Source organism: Podarcis pityusensis (genome assembly GCF_964106645.2).
Source record: "Podarcis pityusensis genome assembly, chromosome: 16".
In the NCBI taxonomy this organism is placed as follows: Eukaryota; Metazoa; Chordata; class Lepidosauria; order Squamata; family Lacertidae; genus Podarcis; species Podarcis pityusensis.
In genome coordinates, this window is record NC_138041.1 from 20,931,170 (window position 1) to 20,954,041 (window position 22,872).

Sequence of the window (22,872 nt, forward strand, 5' to 3'; positions counted from 1 at the left end):
ATAGAATTTAAAAGTTTCTGACCAGCTGTGTGGCTGATTTTATTATCTGTTATGCCTTAGCAGAATACCTATTTATCAATAAATAGTTCTAATAAAATAATTACATCCAAAGAACCCTGCAATTAGATTTTGTTTTACCTACACACAACTGCCCAACCTTTCTCAGCACTTTCTAAACACAGATTTTGTTTAACGTCCCATGTTAACATAAGCAGATATGTCAAAAAAAGAAAAAAAGAAAAATTATACAGGAAGACAAATAGAATGATCGTTTTTTACAAATTTGGTTTTTCGGTTGTTACTAAATGCACAGAATTATTTTTTTCTCCCACATCAAACTTAGTTTCAGGTATTTTTCTGGGTGGATTCAAAACACTGGATTTCATTAAAATGGTCCTAGGGAGGGCAAACATCACTTTAGAGGGACAACTTTAAGAAAGAAGTTGTAAAAGTCATTAATGGGTTAAAAAATGGACATGTACAGAAGGAAAGAAACCAAACAGCGCACAACTGTGCATTGTGGTTTTCCTCATTGCTGACAAATTCCTCAGTGGCAATGCTTCTTTCTATTGCCCTCACTAGTTTTTACTCTCTGTTGCCCTCAATGACATTCTGAAGTGTTCAGGTCACGTGAATTTACTTATTGGTGCTCCAGAATATAAGATGTGGTATCCAGTATGACTGGATGGGATCAACCTCATTTTTGCCTAATTTAAAAAGGAGGCAAAACCAGGAAGTAGGAGAAATTATGACACTGGACAGTTCAGGGGAAGGGGGTACAAGACCAGACATGATCTGGTCCAAGAAGTGTATGTGGCAAGATGCTGAGGGACTGTTGAAAATGTCAGCATTAAGTGAATTCTATGCACAGCAAAGTACCCAAATAATGGTGTGAAGGGTTTTGATGGCAAAAAAAATCAACCCTTACAAATCTGATATATTCAATGCCCCCCAAATCCAAACTGCCAGATCTTTGACACCATCATTAGTACAGACTAATTTATATTGTTCCCCTGTAGTAAATGCATCCAAATCAAGCAATATTTAACCTGGATGAACTTGCTTTCTGATAAGGCTCCTGTCATCAAACTGCATGTAATTTTCATTGTATTCAGAGCAAACCCATTGCAGCTAAGGGTCATGACTAACAGGTACATTAATCTCAATGAGTTTTATTTGAATAGAATTTGGTTGGATACAACCCCATTGTTCCACCATAGACTTACATTTCAGCAGAGTTGGTGACAGAAGGACAACCTCACGTGATGTGTCATTCCAGACAGTGCTTTGGGTTCCATAGGAAGCATTTTTAAATGGACCTCTACATAACCACTTGCTCGTGGGCATTAGGGAAATGGATAAGAAACAGGTGTCATATTTGCACAGCAGCCATGAACTTCTTGTACCTCTTCCCAGAATACTTCGGGGATTGTAGCAGAGGACCAGGACGGACAAGAAGTCAAGGACCCTCCAAGTCCCATCATCGCTGATCACTTACCATCCTAGTTGGTGCTTATGGACTTGGACTCCAACAACATCTGGGGGGATTCCTAACCTGATAGTCATTCGAGAACATGGACCTCAGTTGTGCTAATTCCAAAAATAAAAATAATTTGAGTTTCTTTCATGGTAAGCTGGTGCCCATAATCTAATGGAGGCTAGAGAACCTATCTGTAACTTCATCAAAACACCTAAAAATTCAGTTGATGTGGTGGCCACATTTTTGTTGTTGTCCTGGGGCAAAGAAGTGATGCTGACAAAAGTGCACTTGAGCTGGATTTTCTGCTCCACAGCATCTCAGTCTCAATCTTAATTAAGTGATGGGGAACGTGTGACCCTCTGGATGTTGCTGGACTGCATCTGGCAATGCTGGCTGGGCCTGGTGGGATCTGGAGTCTGACAACATCTGGAGGGCCGCAGCTTGACTACTCCTGCCCTAAATAGAAGGACCTCTGTCACCAGGGATGAGCAAGCTCAAAGTGCAAAGGCAATTAGTAAATCTGCTGGGGGAGGTGGAAAATGGAGAGGTCCTTTTTCAGACAAGACATAGATGAGAGGCATGAGAACATCATGATTTGCTGGATGGTGTGCTTGCTATGCAAAAACACAGCACCATCAATCTCTCCCAATAGTGGCAGGGTTGGGGGACTTGCGGTTGGACTCCAACTCCTATCAGCCTCAGCCACCATGATCAATGAACAGAGGTGATAGAAGTTGGAGTCTAGCAACATCTTGAGGGCCACAGGTTTCCCACCTCGTGCTAGAAAATGGTGTGAGTGCTGATCTTCTTTTGAATTCTACCAAAAAGGGCAGCCAATATACTATTCTTCTCCCTCACTGTATTATAAGACCCAGCAGTACTTCCCCATGTCCTGCTTTCATGCTTTCTCACACCTTCTATTCAAGACTGCTAATGGTGTGATGTAGAGAGAACATTATTATGTTGAATCATGGATACGTTTTAGCAGACATTGCAGTAGAGATGGGGAAACCTCAGTTGTTGTTAGACTCCATCACCCCCAGCCATCGTGGCCAATGTTCAGGGATGATGAGAGCTGGTCCAGCAACATCTGGAGGGCAATGGCCCACCATTCCTACTTTAGCAGGAGCAGAGCACCAGATGTGTGGCTGCCATTAGCATAACTTCTAATTTGGCTTGAAGATTCTGATGAAGTAGACTATTTAGTCCAGAGATGGGGAAACGGTGGCCCTCCAGATGTTGTCAGACTGCACCTCCCATCAGCCCCACACAGGATGGCCAATGCTCAGGGATGAGGGAGCTATAGTCCAATGACATCAGGAAGGAAACAGGTTTCCTGTCTGTCTTACTGCACAAAATCTTATGCTGCAACAAACCTGTTTGTGATTTAAAACAGGATATCTGTGCCATACAAAATCAACCCTCTTATAACTAGGGGTGGGTGAACCTGTCAATATTGGTTTCTCTGCATTTCTCAGTTCGGTTCTCCACATTTCCAGATCTGTTTAGTGTGATTTTCTAATATACACATTTTTGCATGTGATTTTGTCTAATATACTCTTCTTCTTCTTTGCAAAACTGTTTTCTGTAATGCCATGCATTGTTGTGCAATGTTTTCCTTAATATGTGCATTTTTATGCACACATTGGCTGGAGAACTGCACTTCAAAATTAGTAAACATGAAGATTTTGAAGAATGAGTGCATTTCACTTCATATGCTGTTTTCAAAAGTGTAAATAGAATGGAATTTCTCCCCCATCCCTAGTTATAACAGAGGAAGACAAAGAGAAGGCAAAATGATCAAGTTGAGTGTGGATGCTCATTTGCTGTGAACTATCTTGGTCCATTTTTAGACGGCGGCACATTACAAAATGGACCAGGAATAAAAATGGAGCGAAATTAGGCCAGAAACTTGTCAAAGTTGAAGTGCCTGTCAGAGGTAGGTACCAAAGTGTTTTACCTGTGAATTACTTCCACCCCTTTAAAAAGAAACCTTCAACCTCGAATCCCCTCCTCACCCTTTTTAAGTCTCTGTGAAAAGGGACAGGTTCTTTTCGCGAGACTCCAAGGAATATATAGATAGATGTAGATAGATAGATATATATTATCATTTATTATATAACAATGTCAATATCAACACCAAAGAAAAGAAAGAAAAGGAGAGAGAAAGAGAAAGAGAGAGAGAGAGAGAGAGAGAGAGAGAGAGGAGAAAAGAAAACACGACATATTCTGATCGTCTTGTATGAGCACTCTCCGCGTGTCAAGAAAGGTAGCAAAACTCCCGTGTTTCACCTGAAAACAAAACCAAACTATAATGTTGTGCAAGGGCACAAGTTGGTGTGGAAGCAATGCAAACTCAGTGTGGCTATGTCTGGGCATGGGGGGGGCTGTATGGCGTGGGGCAGGGCGGAACGGCATGGATCAGTTTGTCATTGGTCGCAAGAAAGGAAAGCTAGGAGATACAATACCATGGTCTGCCCAGAGGATAGGACGCTGTCCATCTCTCGAGTGCTTAGATATTAACATTCAGTTAAAACGAGTCTTGCAAACAAACAAACAAACACCACTCTTAGTTTGCAGTGAAATCTCTCCAGCAATCCTCTCCCTTGATTGCCTTGTTAGCTGTTCTCGCTCCATTCTGGCACCATGCCCACCCCATGCACGGAATGGTACTGGTGGGGGGAGAGGGTTCGGGGTACCCCATGAGAATAAAGGAACTCTGCTGGCTGTAGGCTGCTGGGAGGCGACTGTATGCTTGTCTGAGGTCCACATTGCCGGACAATTGGCTGGTGAGGGACGGAGGTCTGGTGCTGGAACATGGCATGCGTCTCCCCGATCTGCGATGAGGTATGGTTGGCGACTGTGGCAAGCCGGGGCATGAGGGGGCCAGAAGTGAAATGGGCAGAGAAGTGCTGGTAAGGCAGCCTGTCCATAGGCTGCATGGCAGTCACTGTGCAGCTGCTGTAGGACGGCACAGCAGACCACGTGTTGCAGCTGATGTCTTCTAGGCTGGGCACCGGTTCCGTAGGGGGCGCAGAGCTGGCGTACATGCAGGCTTGGCGCTGAGCAGACTCAGTCCTGTACGCACTGGTATTGAGTCCCTGCTGCTGGGAGTAGGTGGAGCGATAGAAAGGGTCTTCTTCTGGAGGAGATGTCTCCATGTAGGGCTTTTTATAAGGATGTTCTGTGGTGGAACATTCTTCATCTGATGAAGAGACAAAAAAAAAAAATACACAATGAATGAGGAACACTGTGAGACATCTATGATGTCCTGCTGGATCAAACCAAAGGCCCATATCAGGAACTGAATCTATGCTAGATCCTTATCTCTCCCCAACCCCGACCAGTGTTCAAAAATAACCAGGCACCAGGAGCATTTTGCATCTGGCTTTTGGCCACTTGCAACCAAGTGAAGAGACCTGGGCATCATTGGATCTGGGCTGTTTTCACACACTAATACCCCATCCTGTAGAATTCCATCAGTTCTATTTTTTCTGCACAATTGAAATGAATTTCTGGAAGCAAAACGCTTTTTCTGTGCAGCCTGAGCAGGAGCAGTCACCATTTATAAAAAGAGGTTGGAATAGGCTAATAAGTATGTGGACTATCCCTGGGTCAAGTTACTTTTCTTCTTTAAGTTCTCAAAATTCTTAACTTAGCTCAAGGTTGTAGAGAGCCAGTGAGGTGTAGTGGTTAAGAGCAGTAGTCACGTAATCTGGGGAACCGGGTTCGCGTCTCTGCTACTCCACATGCAGCTGCTGGGTGACCTTGGGCCAGTCACACTTCTTTGAAGTCTCTCAGCCCCACTCACCTCACAGAGTGTTTGTTGTGGGGGAGGAAGGGAAAGGAGATTGTTAGCCGCTTTGAGACTCCTGAAGGGGAGTGAAAGGCGGGATATCAAATCCAAACTCTTCTTCTTCATCTGAACTAGCCAGATGTTTAAATGAGAATAAATCACAATCAGTCCATCCTTTGAAAAATAAGGCTTCAGAGCTGCTTTGCCCCCAAAATGGCAACTAGACATTCCATTTGGGCGACTGTAACCTTGGTTTTAGGAGCCATTTGGTGCCTAGCTTATATATCTGAATTTCTAACACTGCCCCCAACATACAAGCAGGCCAAGTTTGGCAGGTGGGTGGAGCCACCCACCTGTCAGTCACCTGATCTCACAATGACAAGTGCAGAAAGCGCTGCTGTTGTACTCAAGTCCTGCTTCTGGGCTTTCCATTTTGGTTTCTGGTTAGGCAATCTGAGAGCGGAACGTTGGGCTTCGTGGTCCTTTGCCCTAATCCAGCAGCCAAGCTCTTCTTACATTCAGTGATGGGGAATTGAGGATGATCAAGGAGTTCTTTCAGTCCCTATTTTGTAGGGACTGAAACCAGAGCTGCACCTTCTGGTGGGGTGGGGGAGATGGCTGCCCACATGGGGGGCACACATGGAAGCTGCTCATGAAGGAGAAACAACCAGCACCACACAGGACTGAAATCCTTCTGCTTACCAGCTCGGAATCACAAATGAGAAGAGCGCTGCTGTTGTGCTCACAGCTCAGATTCTCCTTTCTGCCTTCCTGTTGGGAGGTCTGCTTGGCCACTCTGAGAACAGCATGCTGGGCTCTATGGGACCCCTTTGGCCTGATCCTGCGTAACGCCTCTTAGATGCAGAAGATGTGAGCTGAGCGGAAATCTAAATGCTCCGCAGGAATAGCAACATATTGTCTGACGCATGGTATGTGTGTGAGAGAGTGTACGATCCAGTTTTTGTAATGCCCTCCATTAAATTGCACCCCTGCTGAGACCTCGACGCAAAATAAGTGTCTGACTGCTGGAAGGGGCAGTGGAAACAACAGCAGCAAGATTAGAGAGAGGAGCGTATCTCCTTTCACCCAGCTCTTTGGATGGAAGTCAGGCAGGCTCCCGCATCGGAGACGCCCCAGTCTAGCTTGCGGTCTATAATGGTGATGATAATAGATGCTGTCATAATACACAAATAACAACACAGTATAGGGCAGGCATTGTCTGCAGAGCAAAAGGGAAGCCTGTGAAGGAACTGTGTGCATGTGGGAGGGGATGCACATTGGGAACTGTGCAGAACAGACAAAGGGGAAGAAGGAACTGGTGGAGGAGGATGCTGGCTTTCCCTTTTGTTGGGCAAGAGGATAAAGCTGTAGCTCAGCAGCAGAGAATCTGCTTTGCATGCGGAAGGTCCCCAGCACCTGCAGGTTCAAGCCTGAAGAGATGCTGCCAGTCAGTGCAGATAATACTGAGCTCGATGAACCAAAGGGTTTAACTCAGTATAAGGCAGCATCCCATGTTAACATATAACATAAGAAGAGCCTCTTGGAACAGGCCAATGGCCCATCTATTCCAGCATCCTGTCCTCAACAGTGACCAATCAGACATCTCAATGGGAAGCCCGCAAGCTGGACCTGAGCACAAAAGCCCTCTCCCCTCCTGTTGTTTCCAGCAACTGGTATTCAGAAACATGACTGCGTCAGAGAGTGAAGTCAGAGCACAGCTATCATGGCTAGTTGCGATCAAAAGCCATCCACTATGGTGGCTATCACTGCTTCCTTTGGCAGTGAGTTCCATAGTTTAACTATTCACTGCATGAAAACCATGTTACAGTCACAAGACGGCACTAACTGGATCCATGTTGAATTTGGGCTACCTTGCTGTAGATTTTTTTTTTCTGGATACAGGCTACAGTGGTACCTCGGGTTACAGACGCTTCAGGTTACAGACTCCACTAACCCAGAAATAGTACCTCGGGTTATGAACTTTGCTTCAGGATGAGAACAGAAATCGTGCGGCGGCCATTAGCTAAAGTGATACCTCAGGTTAAGAACAGTTTCAGGTTAAGAATGGACCTCCAGAACGAATTAAGTTCTTAACCTGAGGTACCACTGTACATACATCCCTGTGTGAACATATATGATCATAGCTGATCCCTCTCATTACAGTGGTACCTTGGTTTACAGCCATAATCCGTTCCGGTTGTAAACCAAAACAGGTTGTAACCCAAGGTGTGCATTCGCCAATGGGGCCTCCCCCCCAAAAATCCGTTGTAATCCCAAAAAAAAGACACGCACTTCCAGGTTTGACGTGGTTGTAATCTAAAATGGTTGTAATCCAAAGCAGTTGCAAACCAAGGTACCACTGTACTGCTTTTTTTGACTTGTAGCACGCCTTTCCCAATGTGGCTACCTGAGATCCTTTAACTTTAAAAAAAGGAACTGAGCCTCCAGACCTTGCTATGCAAAGGCGCAAGCCGTTTTTACATAGGAATGGTTATGATATGCTGCAGTGTTGTTCAGTGGTTAGAGCAACTGCTCTGTACACGTGAGGTCTTCCAGATTCAATCTCCAGGTAGGGATGGGAGAGACCCCCTGCTTAAAATCCTGGAGGGTTGCTGCTAGTCTGTGTAGAACCTCAGTGGAAGAGCAAGCTGATCAGGCACTTGGGGCGGCATGCATGCCCTGCGCACGGGGGCAGGGGCGGGGCCAGCCACCCAAGGGGGCACTGGGGGGCCTCTGAAGAGTCTGCCTGCCTCCTCCCACTCAGCCGCCCTGCAGCTAAGGGGGAGGCAACGGGCAGACTGTTTGGGGCAGCATGGAGCCTGTGGGTGCTCAAGCCTCTGTGTCACTCCCAGAAGAGACACATGGCTTGGGTGTGCTGCAGACCCTGCGGTGAGTGATGCCCACCATTTTGTCACCCCCCGCAGTGGGGACACCTGGGGCAGGCTGCACCTATTGCAACCCCCTTGCTACGCCCCTGAATGTAGCCCCTGCAGATCTTTGCCTGGCCCTTGGGGGTCTCCACAGGCCACACACCCCTCACCACCTTTCCTTCATACACTCCCTGAGCGCTTTCCTCCTGGCTGGAATACGTCCTTGAACTCTGATCATGCATCTTCCTTCCCTAGATAGGGTGCTTATCTCTGACTGGTGGGTGGATGTAGAAACCTACAGCATAAAGGTAAATTTGGCCTGCATATCTCCACTCACCTTTGCCTCTGGCCCCACCCACCATGCACATGTGGCCCCCAGAAGGTTGCCCAGAAGGGGGTGCAGCCCTTGGGCCAAAAAAGGTTCCCTGCCCTTCGTACAGACAATACTGAGCTGCACAGACCAGTGGCCTGATTCAGTAAAATTTCCTTGGTGTGGGTATGAAAGAACATGTTCTATTTCTAGCAATGTATTTTGCACCCTGTATTTAATTTTGTGATTGTAAGTTTAAATTGTTTCCAGCGTTGGGTTTTAAATGTGGCAACTCACCCTGGGGCTTTACAGTGAAGGGCAGGTAGTAAACAACAGCAACAACAACAACATAAGAATAATAAATAAATATAAATATCATCATCAGCTTCCTATGTGCCTATGTACTTTTTGCTAGTTCCATAAATCCTGCCTTTTCCTCCCACTGCCACCCGCTTGCCAATGTAGTGGATTGCTTTTGATCTAGCAAAGCCGAAAATTTCAGCCAGGAGAAGCCAGCTCACGCCCTGGAGATGCCCCATCCCGATTTACAGACTGTGCTGGAAGGTCTCTTGTCAGCGATCAAAGCATGTGGCAGCTTTGATAAATGAGCCCTCCTCTGCCCATCAAGCTTGAGCTATTGGGGAGATAGGAAGGAGACAAGGCTCTCCCCTGCACGCACACACCCCTCCCTCGGTCATCTCACAGAGCTGGGCATGCTGCAAGAGGCTTTGGGGGGGCAGGGAGAGAGAACACCATGGGAGAGATAGTCCTCCTGCCTGTGACAATATGAGGAAATTAGATAAAGTGGGAGAGGGGAGAGGAAGGGAGCCACAAAGAGCCACCCACTCAGTGGGAATCCCAACCCTGGAAGGAAAACTCTGTTGATTCTTTATCACGCTGCCATGTTGGGAGACAGATGATGGATTGCCTCCCTGTGACCAGGGCCGTAATCAGAGTTTGGGCCATCCTCTTTGCTGTTACGGCTCGGTTTGGGATGCTTTTTTGGGGAAGGGCAGCAGACAGTGGATAAGGAAGGGTTGCATTGCATATCTATATAGAGGCAGTCAAGTGGGACTGTTTAAGTGGAATAGGTTTGCCACGGCATGATATTCTGTAGACGATGGCTGGGTGGGTGCACACACCACACAGTTAAAGCACATGGCTTCTCCCCAGGAATCCCGGAACTGTAGTTTGTTGAGGGAGCACAATTCAAAGTCCTAAACGGCCTCGGCCCTGTATAGTTGAAGGAGCGTTTCCACCCCATCGTTCAGTCCAGACACCGAGATCCAGCTCCGAGGGCTTTCTGGCATGGGAAGTGAAGTAACAGGGAACCAGGCAGAGGGCCTTCTTGGTAGTGACACCTGCCCTGTGGAACGCCCTCCCATCAGATGTCAAGGAGATGAATAACTATATAACCTTTAGAAGACATCTGAAGGCAGCCCTGTATAGGGAAGCTTTTTAATGTGTAATGTTGAATGTTTTTATATATGTTGGAAGCTGCCCAGAGTGGCTGGGGCAACACAGTCACATGGGCAGGGTAATAATAATAATAATAATAATAATAATAATAATATGTAGTTCAGGAAAGAGCCAGCTACAGTTCTTTGGGAGAAGTCACAACTATTACAAAGATAGCGTGTATGCAGGCCCATGCTTCTTGGGTGTGGAGCACTCAGTGAAAGGGCAGGCCTAAACTGCCCCAAACTGTCCTTTGCCAACCTGCCACCCTCCATTTGTTTCTGACTCCAATGTCCATCTGTCCCAGCACCCCATTCATATTCATAAGAACATGAGAAGAGCCTGCTGGATCAGCCCAATGGCCCATCTCGCCCAGCATTCAATTCTCACAGTGGCCAACCAGATGTCTGTGGGATGCTTGCAAGCAGAATCTGAATTCACCCCCCTCCCTTCATGGTTTCCAAGCACGAGTACATTTCTGAGCACAATTCAAAGTGTCCAGTATACCTGAAGGAGCGTCTCCACCCCCATCATTCTGCCAGGACACTGAGGTCCAGCGCCGAGGGCCTTCTGGTGGTTCCCTCACTGCAAGAAGCAAAGCTACAGGGAACCAGGCAGAGGGCCTTCTTGGTAGTGGCACCCGCCCTGTGGAACGCCCTCCCACCAGATGTCAAAGAGAAAAACAACTACCAGACTTTTAGAAGACATCTGAAGGCAGCCCTGTTTAGGGAAGCTTTTAATGTTTAATAGGTTATTGTATTTTAATATTCAGTTGGAAGCCGCCCAGAGTGGCTGGGGAAACCCAGCCAGATGGGCGGGGTATAAATAATAAATTATTATTATATTATTATTATTATTCCAGAAACTGGTATTCAGAAGCATCCGTGGTTCTGACTGTGGAAACAGAGCAGAGCCATCATGCCTTGGAGCCATGGATAGCCTTCTCATGGAATTGCCTTCCCCAGAAGGCAGTGATGGCTGCCAACTTGGATGCCTTGAAAAGAGGATTGGACAAATTCATGGAAGATATAAATTGCTGGCTGCCATGATGGCTCTGCTCTGCCTTCACAGCTGGAGGCAGCAATGCTTCTGAATGCCCGTTGCTGGAAACCACAGGGGGGAATGCTCTTGTGCTTGGGTCCTGCTTGTGGGTTTCCCATAGTCATCTGGTTGTCCACAGGAAGCTGGACTGGATGGGCCATTGGCCTTATCCAGCAGGGTCTTCTTCTGTTCTTATGCTGTTGCTGCAAAATTCATGGGTTTTCGAAAACAACAATTGACATTAGGCAGGTGCCCTTACTGTTTTAGATGCCTGCTGAAAAGCATTTTTTATTTCAGCAAGCCTACCCAGACTTGACATTGATATTGTCATTTTAAAAGGTTCACTGATTTAATTCCTGTTTTTTCATAATAATTATTTTATGCCAATTTTCTTTTGAACAGTGATGTGGATTTTAGCTGTGTTTAATTACTGTGCACAATGCTTAGAAAGTTATTTGGCCAACTAACGTATAAATCTATTTTAAAATACAAATATATAAAAAGAAACAGTTAAATTGAATATATGCTTATGTTGTAATTGTACCTATATTATCTGCTCAGAAGGAGGTCTAGATCTACTCCTAGCTTATTAAGGGTGTATGGGATTGCTGGAGCTTTGTTTCTTTGAATTGATTGTCTGTAACCCTGGATATTAATGTTGTTATTATTTTAATAATAATAAATCTACTTCATAAAAAAAAAAAGAATACTGGGAACTTTCAAGTTGTTAAAGAAAATAAATGAATGGCCCAACGTCAAAACATTGCTCTTGAATCCCATGTGAGCTAGTGGTCAAAAGAGCCTGTGTAGTCTCTTGAAATAGCAGTAAATTTCACCCCTTGGAATAACCTTGCATCAGCTATTTAAGCGTTTGTATTAATCCTGAATCCTTTTCAGAGGCCTCCTGGCCTGATAAGCTATCTTTATCCCAGGCACCAGCTATCTCCCTGGATGTGGATTCAGCTTCTATAGAACTATGCGGCCATCTCTCTGGGTTTCATCTATGCTGCTCTTCAATAATGCAGACTGAAATTGCCGGAATAGTGGCCAATGGGAAAAGCAGCCAGAGAAATAGAAAGAGTGGGGGAGAAGGGGAAAGTGGAGGCCAGTAGCTCCACGGTTAAGCATCTGCTTGCAGGCAGAAGGTCCTGGGTCCAGTCTCCGACATCGCCAGATAGGGTGGGGAGAGGCTCCCTTGCCTGAAACTCTGCAGAGCCGCTGCCAGTCAGTGTCAACCACACTGAGCTAGATGGACCAGTGGTCTGACTCAGGCAGCTTTCTATGCTTGCTATCTCTGGTTGGATAAATTACTGGTGTTCTGCATTTCCCCCCACAACTGGGTCATGGCTGTTGCTTCTTGGTAGACAATGCTAGATGGACTCAGTAATAAGGCAGCTTCCTATGGAGATGGACTAAAGTTCAAATTGGAGAAATGAAGCACTGGTTGGTGGGAGGATGAGGGAGTCGGAATGATGTCTTGTTTCTGTTGCAAATACATGTATACTAGTGCATGCTACAGAGGGTGGGGGGTGCGGGAGGCAGTCATCACTGTGAATGTACAAGCCTGTCCACTCTGATTTCTTTCCATTTCTCTTTTTCCCCAGTCTGAAATTATGTTTGCTGCATTTCTGCATCCATGTTTTTTTAAGGTCTCACAATAATCCACCAGCATTTCAGAGTGCATCTCCTAATACACCTTTTTGTACACAATTTGCCTGCCCATCGGAAGGGAAGGCTTTTGTATGCAAAGGAACTTCCAAAGAACTGTCTGCAACTGCGCGGAATTTTAGAATGACATGCAATGGGAAATTTTGGAATGGGTCGGATATTGTATGGAGTTTGGGAATTGTATGGAATTTTGTATGCAATTATTGTTTTGCTATGCAATCCGCCTGCAATTTTCCCTAACAAAAACATTTTGACAGGCGATATAGCCTCTAACAAAATGCATTTTTGTACATTATCTTCCCTGATACGTGTGCACTTGTACGCACACTTTTCCCAAAAACACACATTTTTTGCACACAATACAGTGGTACCTCGGTTTACGAACTTAATCTGTTCTGGAAGTCCGTTCTTAAACCAAAACTGTTCTTAAACTGAGGTCTGATTTCCCTAATGAGGCCTCCCGCCGCCAGTGCCCTCCCACCGTTCAGATTCCATTCTTAGACCGAGGTAAAGTTCACAAACTGGTACACTACTTCCGGTTTTGCGGAGTTCGTAAACCGAATCGTTCTTAAACAGGACTGTTCTTAAACCGAGGTACCACTGCTTGGGAAACGGCACTGCAAAATTCAGAGAAGTGTGAATTTTCAGTTTGCATACTGTTCCAAGAAGCACAAATTAGATAGGTTCACTTCAAAGGGCAAACCAAACCAAATTTCTCCTCCTGTTCTTAGCCATCACGAGCCATCCCTGTAGTCATTAAACAGGCAGAAGAGATCCGTAATATGGACTCAATAAATAAATAAATGCCAAGGACTCTCTGCCACCCAAAGAAGAGGGATCTGCCCATTTCAGTCTTTATTGGTTTCTCATTTTTTTCTAATATTGGATTTTCTCTACATTCCTGCATCAATTTGCAACTTGTTTACTATATTTAAGAAATCCTCATGGAAATTCACCGTTTTAGTGAAAAGGTCTCCTAATAAACACATTTTTGTGTTTTTTCTCTGTTTTTCTTTATGCTGGTTTTGACGTCGGTATGTTGTGTATTTCTTGTAAGTCACTTTGAATTACTTTTGTAAAAAAAAAAAAGAGCTACTAATAAGATTAACAAATAATAAAATAATACAGTAGATAATTTAATTTTGGCATGCATCTTTGAGTAAGGTACACATTTTCGCAAGCAGTTTCCCCTAATGTAATGCCTTTTTGTATGTTATTTTCCATAAAATATTCCTTGTTTTAAGTACTTGCCCCTAACCCATGCATCTTTGTAAACACTGTTTGCTTGGGGAATCTGTGTCGCAAAATTTGGCTCTGAAAGGGCAGCTGCGATTTGATTCCTGTATTGTTTGGGGGAGTGCCAATTGGATAGATTTGCCTCTAAAAGGGAAAGCGGACCTAATTTCTCTTCCAGGAAGGTGAGGTTTGCTCAAAGGGCCTGACCTTTTCTCTTGGTGCAGTGGTAAATCTGGCCGTGGTCCTGCGACACGGGGTACGAGTTGGCAGCTGGTAGCAGGTCCTGGGAAGTGCTGGAAACGCCGTTCTCACACTGGAACTGAGACCCGAGGTTGGAAGAGGCAGGCAGCGCCCGGTTCTCACCGCTGAAAGGGCTGTGGTTGGAAGCCACCTTCTGCCGGACGGTGCTTCTGGGAACCACTGGGTACTCCTTGCTGAAAACACAGGCAATGTTTTCATCAGTTACTTATGCTCTATCTGCATTCAGTATACCCTGCTACTTCTGGGTTGGCTTACAGTAAGCTTACAGTGCCGGATTTACGTATAAGCTAAACAAGCTATAGCTTGGGGCCCCACTCTCTTGGGGACTCCCAAAAAATTTAAAGGGAAAACAACTGGATGTACATTTCCAAAATAGAAGATAAAAAACAAATGAAATAAAACCTACACACAGCAACAGTGTTTTGTGTTGTGTAGGCTGCTCTGGTTCACCAGAAGAGGCTTAGTCATGCTGGCCACATGACCCAGAAGCTGTACGCCAGCTCCCTCGGCCAGTAAAGCGAGATGAGCGCCGCAACCCCAGAGTTGGTCACGACTGGACCTAATGGTCAGGGGTCCCTTTACCTTTAGGCTCCTATGATGTAAGTAATGGGCCCCGCCTGCTAGCCTGCTCCCTAAAATATCACTGGTTTGCTCATTTCTATATGCAGTGGTACCTTGGTTCTCAAATGTAATCCATTCCGGAAGTCTGTTCCAAAACCAAAGCCTTCCAAAATCAAGGCACGCTTTCCCATAGAAAGTAATGCAAAATGGATTAATCCATTCCAGACTTTTAAAAACAACCCCTAAAACAGCATTAGGTCCGTAAATTACCATATAGCATATATTCAACACAAAAAACAGCGACAATTTGTTGTTGACAAAGGACAGCTGTACATATAAAGGGCCCCTTTACCTTCAGTAGCTTAGGGCCTCATCAAACCTAAATCTGGCCCAGTCTGCACTATACCTTTAAAGCACTATGATTCCACTTTAAATGGTCATGGCTTCCTTCAAAGGATCCTGGGAACGATATAGCTTGTTAAGGGTGCTAAGAGTTAGCATTTCAATTCATTTATAGATGGCATTTAACTCCAAGTAGATTTGCTAAAATGTATAAGTCCGAATCAGGTAAGTGCTGGAGATGTAATGAGGTTGAGGGTACGTTTTACCATATGTGGTAGACTTGTAAAAGGGTAAAAGAGTATTGGGAAATGATATATAATGAATTGGGGGGGGGGGAATGTTTAAAAGTACCTTTCCCAAAAAAAAAAAAAAACCCAGAGTCTTTTTTTGTTGGGGATAATTCAGAGCGAAATTCCCAGGTATCAAAAAAGATTATTTATGTATGCTACTACTGCGGCCCGTGTTCTGCTAGCCAAAAAATGGAAAACGAGTGAGGTCCCAATCAAAGAAGAATGGCAACATAAACAGATGGAATACTCACTGCTTGCAGATTTAACATACAGAATAAGAGAACAAGAAGAACATACGTTTAAAGAAGACTGGAAAATGTTTATTGAATATATGGGTGAAAATTATGTTTATTTAAAAACGCTGGTACCATTAAGATAAACTCAACAGTGTAAATAAATTTTGATGGATGCTGAGAGTTATTTGGGGGACGCCCATTTCCCTCCCAGAGCTATAATTCGCAGAGCTCCCTGGGAAAAGGGATTGAATATTAAACCACTACGAACGTAATTTAGGAAAAGCTAGGGTTGTTTAAAGTGGCTTGATACACATTGGGCAAAAGATTCCTCGTAGTCCCTTCCAACTCAATGTTTCTATGATATAGTAATAATTAAAATAATAATAATAATAATAGCTACAGCTCAGTGACAGAGCATCTGCTTTGCATGCAGAAGGTTGAAGCTTCAATCTCCATCAACTGAAGGCAGGGCTGGGAATGAAACTCTTCCTGAAATCCCAGATAGTTGCTGCCAGTCAGTGTCAAGAATACTGAGCTAAAGGTACTAATGGGACTGAGTCAGTAATATGCAAGGGCACCATCTAGGGTGGGACCAAGGACCCCCAATTTTTTCCCAGGAGGGGGCCAGGGCCCTCAATAATCTGCAGTGATATGTACGCATGTCACTTGCGCAAGCAGCACGGCATGTGTGTGACCCGTCGCACGTCGTGTGGTGCCAGCCCCCTCAACTGCTGGGGCAAGAGGGCATGCCTGGTAATATGGCAGCTTTCTAGAAGCAAAGGCCATGCCCTAGTTGTGGGAGAAGCTGCCAGAGTCAGGCCTTCTAGCTCAGGATTGTCGACACTGAATGGCAGCAGCTCTCCAGAGAATGCACATGGTCGTGCCTGGAGATTCTGTGGCTTGAACCGGGGACCTGCTGAATGCAAAGCAGGTGTTCTACTCATTACAGTGGTACCTCGAGTTACAGGCGCTTCAGGTTACAGACGCTTCAGGTTACAGACTCTGCTAACCCAGAAATAGTACCTTGGGTTAAGAACTTTGCTTCAGGATGAGAACAGAAATCGTGTGGCAGCGGCACAGCGGCAGCGGGAGGCCCCCATTAGCTAAACTGGTACCTCAGGTTAAGAACAGTTTCAGGTTAAGAATGGACCTCCGGAACGAATTAAGTTCTTAACCCAAGGTACCACTGTACACTATCGCCTCCTTCCCCAGAAATGAATGTCACATTCTAGTACACATTGTTTTGAGTAAAGGACTGAAGTAAATAGGCAGCTGCCCTGTGCTGAGTCAGACTATTGGCCTATCTAGCTGCGTACTGTCCACACCAGGGTTTCCCAAACTTGGGTCTCCAGCTGTTTTTGGACTGCTGCCCCCATCATCCCTGACCACTGGTCCTGCTAGCTAGTGATGCTGAGAGTTGTATGAAACCCTGGTCTACAATGACAGGCTGAGGCTTCCCAGAATTTCAGACAGGAAGACTTTCCAAGCCCTACCCGGAAATGCCAAGGATTGAACCTGCAACCTTCCGCATGCAAGGCAGATTCTCTACTGCTGAGCTATGGCCCTTCCCCATGACCGCGCTCATGGCATATATAGCAGAATTAGTCGGTGAGGGGAAAGGAGGTTCTTCTCATACGTTTCCCAGCTGTGCTGACAAAGTCCTGAGCATGGCTATCATCTCACAAAAACATCCCTCTCAGAAAAGGGAAATGATCGGGACCTATAAATATATATACAAGGGAAGACAGAGCATTTACGCCGATTAGAAACATGTGCTCTTCTCTGTCTGAGAAAAAGAGGCACAGTCTGAGAGCCAAGACTCCTGGCTGCCTTTGCATGTCGCATCCAGAATCTCATTGTTACATTTATGTCGGGAGCAAGTTGAAGTTGGAGATGACCACCTGTTCATAATTTTTTTAAAAAACTGTTCATATTTTAGGAGCCTTATTCATTACATAAATACACAGAGAGAGAAAGAGAGAGAGAGATTTGTAAAGGCAGAATTGTGTGTCCAATTAAGTCACAATGAATTCTGTCTCCAATTTATGAAGAAAATGAAACTTAGTTGACTATCGAAGGGATATTCTTCCAAATGATCAAGGGGATCTAGTGGCACCCTTTGAAGAAAGGCTACAGCGCTGGGGAGTTTTCCATTTAGAGAGAAGGCAAGAAAGAGGTGACATGATAGAATTGTGCATGGCATGGAGAAAGCAGATAGAGAAAAGTTTTTTCTCCCTCTCTCATACCATGAGAACACAGACATTCAAATAAAGCTTCATGTTGAAAGATTCGGGACAGATACAGTGGTACCTCGGCTTACAGACACTTCAGGTTACAGATGCTTCAGGTTACAGACTCCGCTAACCCAGAAATGGTACCTCGGGTTAATAACTTTACTTCAGGATGAGAACAGAAATCGTGCTCCGGCGGCGCGGCGGCAACAGGAGGCCCCATTAGCTAAAATGGTGCTTCAAGTTAAGAACAGTTTCAGGTTAAGAACGGACCTCTGGAATGAATTAAGTTCTTAACCCGAGGTACCACTATATATATATTGAGGCATAAGAACACTGAGGCATAAGAACATTAGAAGGCATATTGAGGCATAAGAGGCATTGAGGCATAAGAACATTAGAAGAGCTTAGAACGAATTAAGTTCTTAACCCGAGGTACCACTGTACAACAGAGGACTTCTCCATTGCAGTGCATAGTAGAACTATGGAACTCACTTCCTCAAGAGGTAGCAATGATGACTGCCACCTTGGATGTCTTTGAAAGAGAAAGAAACAACCTCATGGAAGATTAGACTGTCAATGGCTACTGTCTGTGAGAACAGGATGCTGTATCAGGTGGGCACTGACCTGATCCAGCAGGCTCTTTTCAGCAAATGTGTTTGTCTGGATGGGATGCATCCTTCCACTCCAACAATGCCTCTTGCTTGCCTAGATGCAGGATATAGCATCTGTAGAAGGTAAGGGCTTTCCCAGACTTCCTCTTGTCCTTCTGCTTTCACCCAGTGGAAACGGCTGTATAGCGGTCAATCAGAGCAAAGGGCAACTTGGGTTCGCACCAATTTATCACTAGGGAGGAGTTTTCCAGACCGGACAAGCGGAAGTGTGGATGGACCCTAACCCAGCGCTTTTTTTCTGGGGGGACACAGCGGTACGCATACCCCTAAACATTTTGTGAATCTAAGTTTGGCCTCATTGGGGGGCAGCATTTCAATATGAGTAGGAAAATGAGAGTACCCTTAAACATTTGGTTTTTTAGAAAAGAAGCACTGCCCTAACCTATTGGCTCCACCCTCTTTTCCCTCTGGCCCCACCCACCACAGACATGTGACCCTCAGAAGCTGGCTCAGGGTGCAATGTGACCCTCAGGCTGAAGAAGGTTCCCAGTTCATTATACACTGTGAAAATGTTTACCTTTGCATCCTCGACATTCTATGAAGCTCCATATCGTCGCTGCCTCGAAATCCTTTCGCAAAGGGGTTGTTTTCAATCTTGAGCTGAGTGATCTGAAAAGAGAAAGCAGAAGGAAGATAGTCGGGGGGGGGGCTTTGTTCATTCTTGGACTACTGCAATGCGCTCTACGTGGGGCTACCTTTGAAGGTGACCCAGAAACCATAACTAATCCAGAATGCAGCAGCTAGACTGGTGACTGGGAACGGCCGCCAAGACCACATAACACTGGTCCTGAAAGACCTACCTTGGCTCCCAGTACGTTTCCGAGCACAATTCAAAGTGTTGGTGCTGACCTTTAAAGCCCTAAACGGCCTTGGCCCAGTCTACCTGAAGGAGCGTCTCCACCCCCATCGTTCTGCCCAGACACTGAGATCCAGTGCCTTCTGGCAGTTCCCTCACTGAGAAAAGCAAAGCTACAGGGAACCAAGCAGAGGGCCTTCTCGGCAGTGGTGCCCACCCTGTGGAACGCCCTCCCATCAGATGTCAAAGAGATAAACAATTACCTGACATTTAGAAGACATCTGAAGGCAGCCCTGTTTAGGGAAGCTTTTAATGTGTGACATTTTAGTGTATTTTTAATATTTGTTGGAAGCCACCCAGAGTGGCTGGGGAGGCCCGGCCAGATGGGTGGGGTACAAATAATATATTATTATTATGATTATTATTATTATTATTATTCTGACAACGGTCCGTCATCTGGGCCAAAGAGATTGGCCTAAAAACAAAAAGGAAGCCTTCTTAAAGCAAAAACAATCATGCACTGCAACATCACGTATCGCCCAAATGCTAGCAATCACGGGCATTCGCTGAAGCTGAATGCTGGAACATTCAAGGCAGAAAAAATTATGAAGGGCAAGGATACTGATGGCCATGATGGTTATGCTCTGCTCCACAGATGGAGGGAGTAATGCTTCTGAGTAGCAGTTGCTGGAAACCACAGCAAGGGAGCATGCTCTTGGGCTTGGGTCCTGCTTGGGCTTCCCATTGGGGCATCTGGTTGGCCACCATGAGAGGAGGATGCTGGACTCTGCCTCAGCCATGTTCCAATTTCCAAGAAGATATTTCCAAAGGCACCATCATTTACCTTGTGATTCTGGTAGGACGTCACAGCGATAAAGGCCGTCTCTGGAAAGACGTGGGTGCAGAAGGCTGTGTTTTTTGAGCCAAACCCATTGTTCTCATCCGCCTTGACGATATGGAGTCTGGGCTGGTATTTGTGCATGGAGTTGAGGATGATCTAGAAGGGAAGAAGGAGGAGACGTTGTAAGAACATAAGAAGAACCTGCTGGGTGAGGCCAATGGCCCATATAGCCCAGCATCCTGTTGTCATAGAGGCCAACCACATGCCTGTGGGAAACCAGTAAGGAGGATAGCTCAGTTGGTTAGAGAATGGTGCTGATAACTCAAGGGTTGGAGGTTCGATCCCCATACAGGACAGCTGCATATCCCTGCATTGCAGGGGGTTGGACTAGATGATCCTCAGGGTCCCTTCCAACTCTACAATTCTATTATTTCCCCCCTTCCGCAGTTTCCAGCAACTGGTATTGTGGAGGCAGAGCATAGCCATGCCTAATAATAATAATAATAATAATTTACTTATACCATGCCCTTCCTGGTTCAAAAACCGGGCTCAGGGCGGCTAACAAGAAATTTAAAACACTTAATTGTAAAAGCAGCATAAAATACAGTATAAAAACATGAATAACAATAAAATTCAAAGTTCAGAAATCAATTTAGGGGAAATCCATCTAATAAGCATTAGATAATCACCAGGGCTAGCTGGCTGAATTAGTAGCCATCAATAGTCTTCTCTTCTGGCATCAGACAGAGCACAACAAGTTCCCTAATCAGGATACATTGGGAAATTGGAAATGCAGCAAATTCTGGGGTGGGGGGGTGTGCAAAACAAGTTACCCTGTGATGAAACTCCATGCAGAAAGCCACCATTAATGGCATTATTTGATAAACCAGGGTTTTCCAAACTGTGGTCTGCAGACCACCAGCTATCATTCAGAGGGTCTGCCTGGATTCATAGCAGAAAATGGGAGACAGCATGTCTTCCCAGTTAAAAAAAAAATCACAGTGGTTTTTAATTGCATTTTGATCGGCTCTTTCCTTTCCTGTATTGTGTTACAGTTGCAGTTCTGTGGGATTCCAAGTGTAGTAAAATCAAAATATAATTTATAAGAAACAATTAAGATGAAATTAAAAGCCATACAGCCTCTAGCACAATTGCTAAAACAGGGAGAAAAATCATCAAGCAGTCTGCTAAGACCCTAGGAAATCTTCAAGTGGTTTGTGGGAAGGGGGGGTGAGATTTGGGAACCACTGTTTTGGTGTTCGTGACTTGCTCTGGGCCATTTGTATGAGTAAAGAAACAAATAAATAATAGTAAATACTTGCCTAAGTAGTAACTAGTTAGCAACTCCCATTGACACCATCAGGTAATGGAGTCTGAAATCACTCCTGTTTACCCAGGATTGTATTCAACTAGGTCCTATTCAGAGTACATCCATCGAAATTAATGAGCCTAAACCAGTCATGTCCACTAACCTGAATGAGTCTACTCTAAGATTGGCACTGAATACCACCTACAGGCATTTCGTTTAAGGGGATTCCTAAAGCCTTGATTTCATTTCTATCTTGGTACATTGTTGCATCAGAGTGTTTGCTTGTGAATATGTCTGAGTAATACATAAATATATGTCCTAAAGGCTTCTGTTTCCCTTTGTCTCCTGGTATGTAACTGCATCAGAATATATGCTTGTGGTTGCTTGTATTATTCTTCTACACTGTGTTGTATTCAATTTAAGCTCTACTCAGCTGGAGCCACTGGAATTAATAAACCTAAGTTAGTCATTCATTCTGTTAATTTCAGAGCAGGACTAACATTAGATACAACATATTATTATTATTATTATTATTATTAAAATTTGTATACCGCCCTTCATCCTCAGATCTCAAGGTGGTTCACAGCATAAAAATACAAGATAAAAACACAAAACATATAATAAAAACCAGAACAAAAGTATTATTATTATTATTATCATCATCATCATCGTCAGTATTACAATTTATTGCCTTCCTTCACTCTAAGGTCCCAGGGTGGGTTGCAACAATTAAAATGCAGCATTAATATTGAAACACAATATTAAAAAAATCGAAGACAACAACAATTTGCTAAAGTCTTCTGTTTTCATTTCTTTCGTCATAGGCAGTTGCTTTAGAATTTTTTGCTTCCGTGTTAAAATAATAGTAATTGCAATAACTGTCTCTCACACACATACAAAACAGAACAGGGGGAAATTGACCAAAGGCGAGCGAAGGCCAGAACGCAGGATGGGCATTTGGCATGGGGTTAACGAATGCGCCAGGGCGCCTGACCCTTCTCTTCCTCCCATCCTTCCCCTCCATCTCCCCATTGTCCTTTGAAAGGAATGCCGAAGGAGGGGGGGTGCCCGTCGGAAGGACCTCCCGAGCGCCTCTCCCCACCCGGCCCCAGCCTTCCAAGCCGACCCAAGTCCCGCAGATCTCCGGCGCTCCCCAAAGCCTAATCTCCAGGGGCGAGGAGGAGGAGACCGGGAGCGTATCGGTCCCGCCCGCCCGTCCCTTCTCCTCCTCCCTCCTGACAATGATTGCCGTCGATTCTGGCGACAGGGAGACGCAGGCTGCCCCGCGGGGCCTGCGCCAGCCAGGGGCCTCGGGACGTCAGGGCTGCTCGCAAAGCCCCTCTCATCCGGGGGGTTTAGCCAAATCGGCTCTGACATCCCGGAGAGCCGCAGACATCAACGGTGAACGATCTAATGGTTTTTAATTTCATTACGGCTCTCCTAATTGAGGGGGCCGCCCGCGCGCCTCCCCG

At 45.2% G+C, this 22,872-nt stretch overlaps 1 protein-coding gene across 2 annotated transcripts in view; it reads right to left on the reverse strand.

Annotated features, from left to right (window-relative positions):
- Window positions 1-3,570: 3,570 nt before the first annotated feature.
- TBX5 (T-box transcription factor 5) overlaps window positions 3,571-22,872 on the reverse strand; it is a 47,627-nt gene continuing 28,325 nt past the window's right edge. For both annotated transcript variants that reach the window (XM_080986366.1, XM_080986365.1), the window contains exons 6-9: window positions 20,095-20,247; window positions 18,972-19,063; window positions 14,067-14,293; window positions 3,571-4,685 (exon numbers count right to left, since the gene is read on the reverse strand). In XM_080986366.1, the coding sequence (XP_080842492.1) occupies window positions 4,099-4,685; window positions 14,067-14,293; window positions 18,972-19,063; window positions 20,095-20,247 (1,059 nt within the window). In that variant the 3' untranslated portion in view covers window positions 3,571-4,098. The remainder of the gene's footprint in view (window positions 4,686-14,066; window positions 14,294-18,971; window positions 19,064-20,094; window positions 20,248-22,872) is intronic.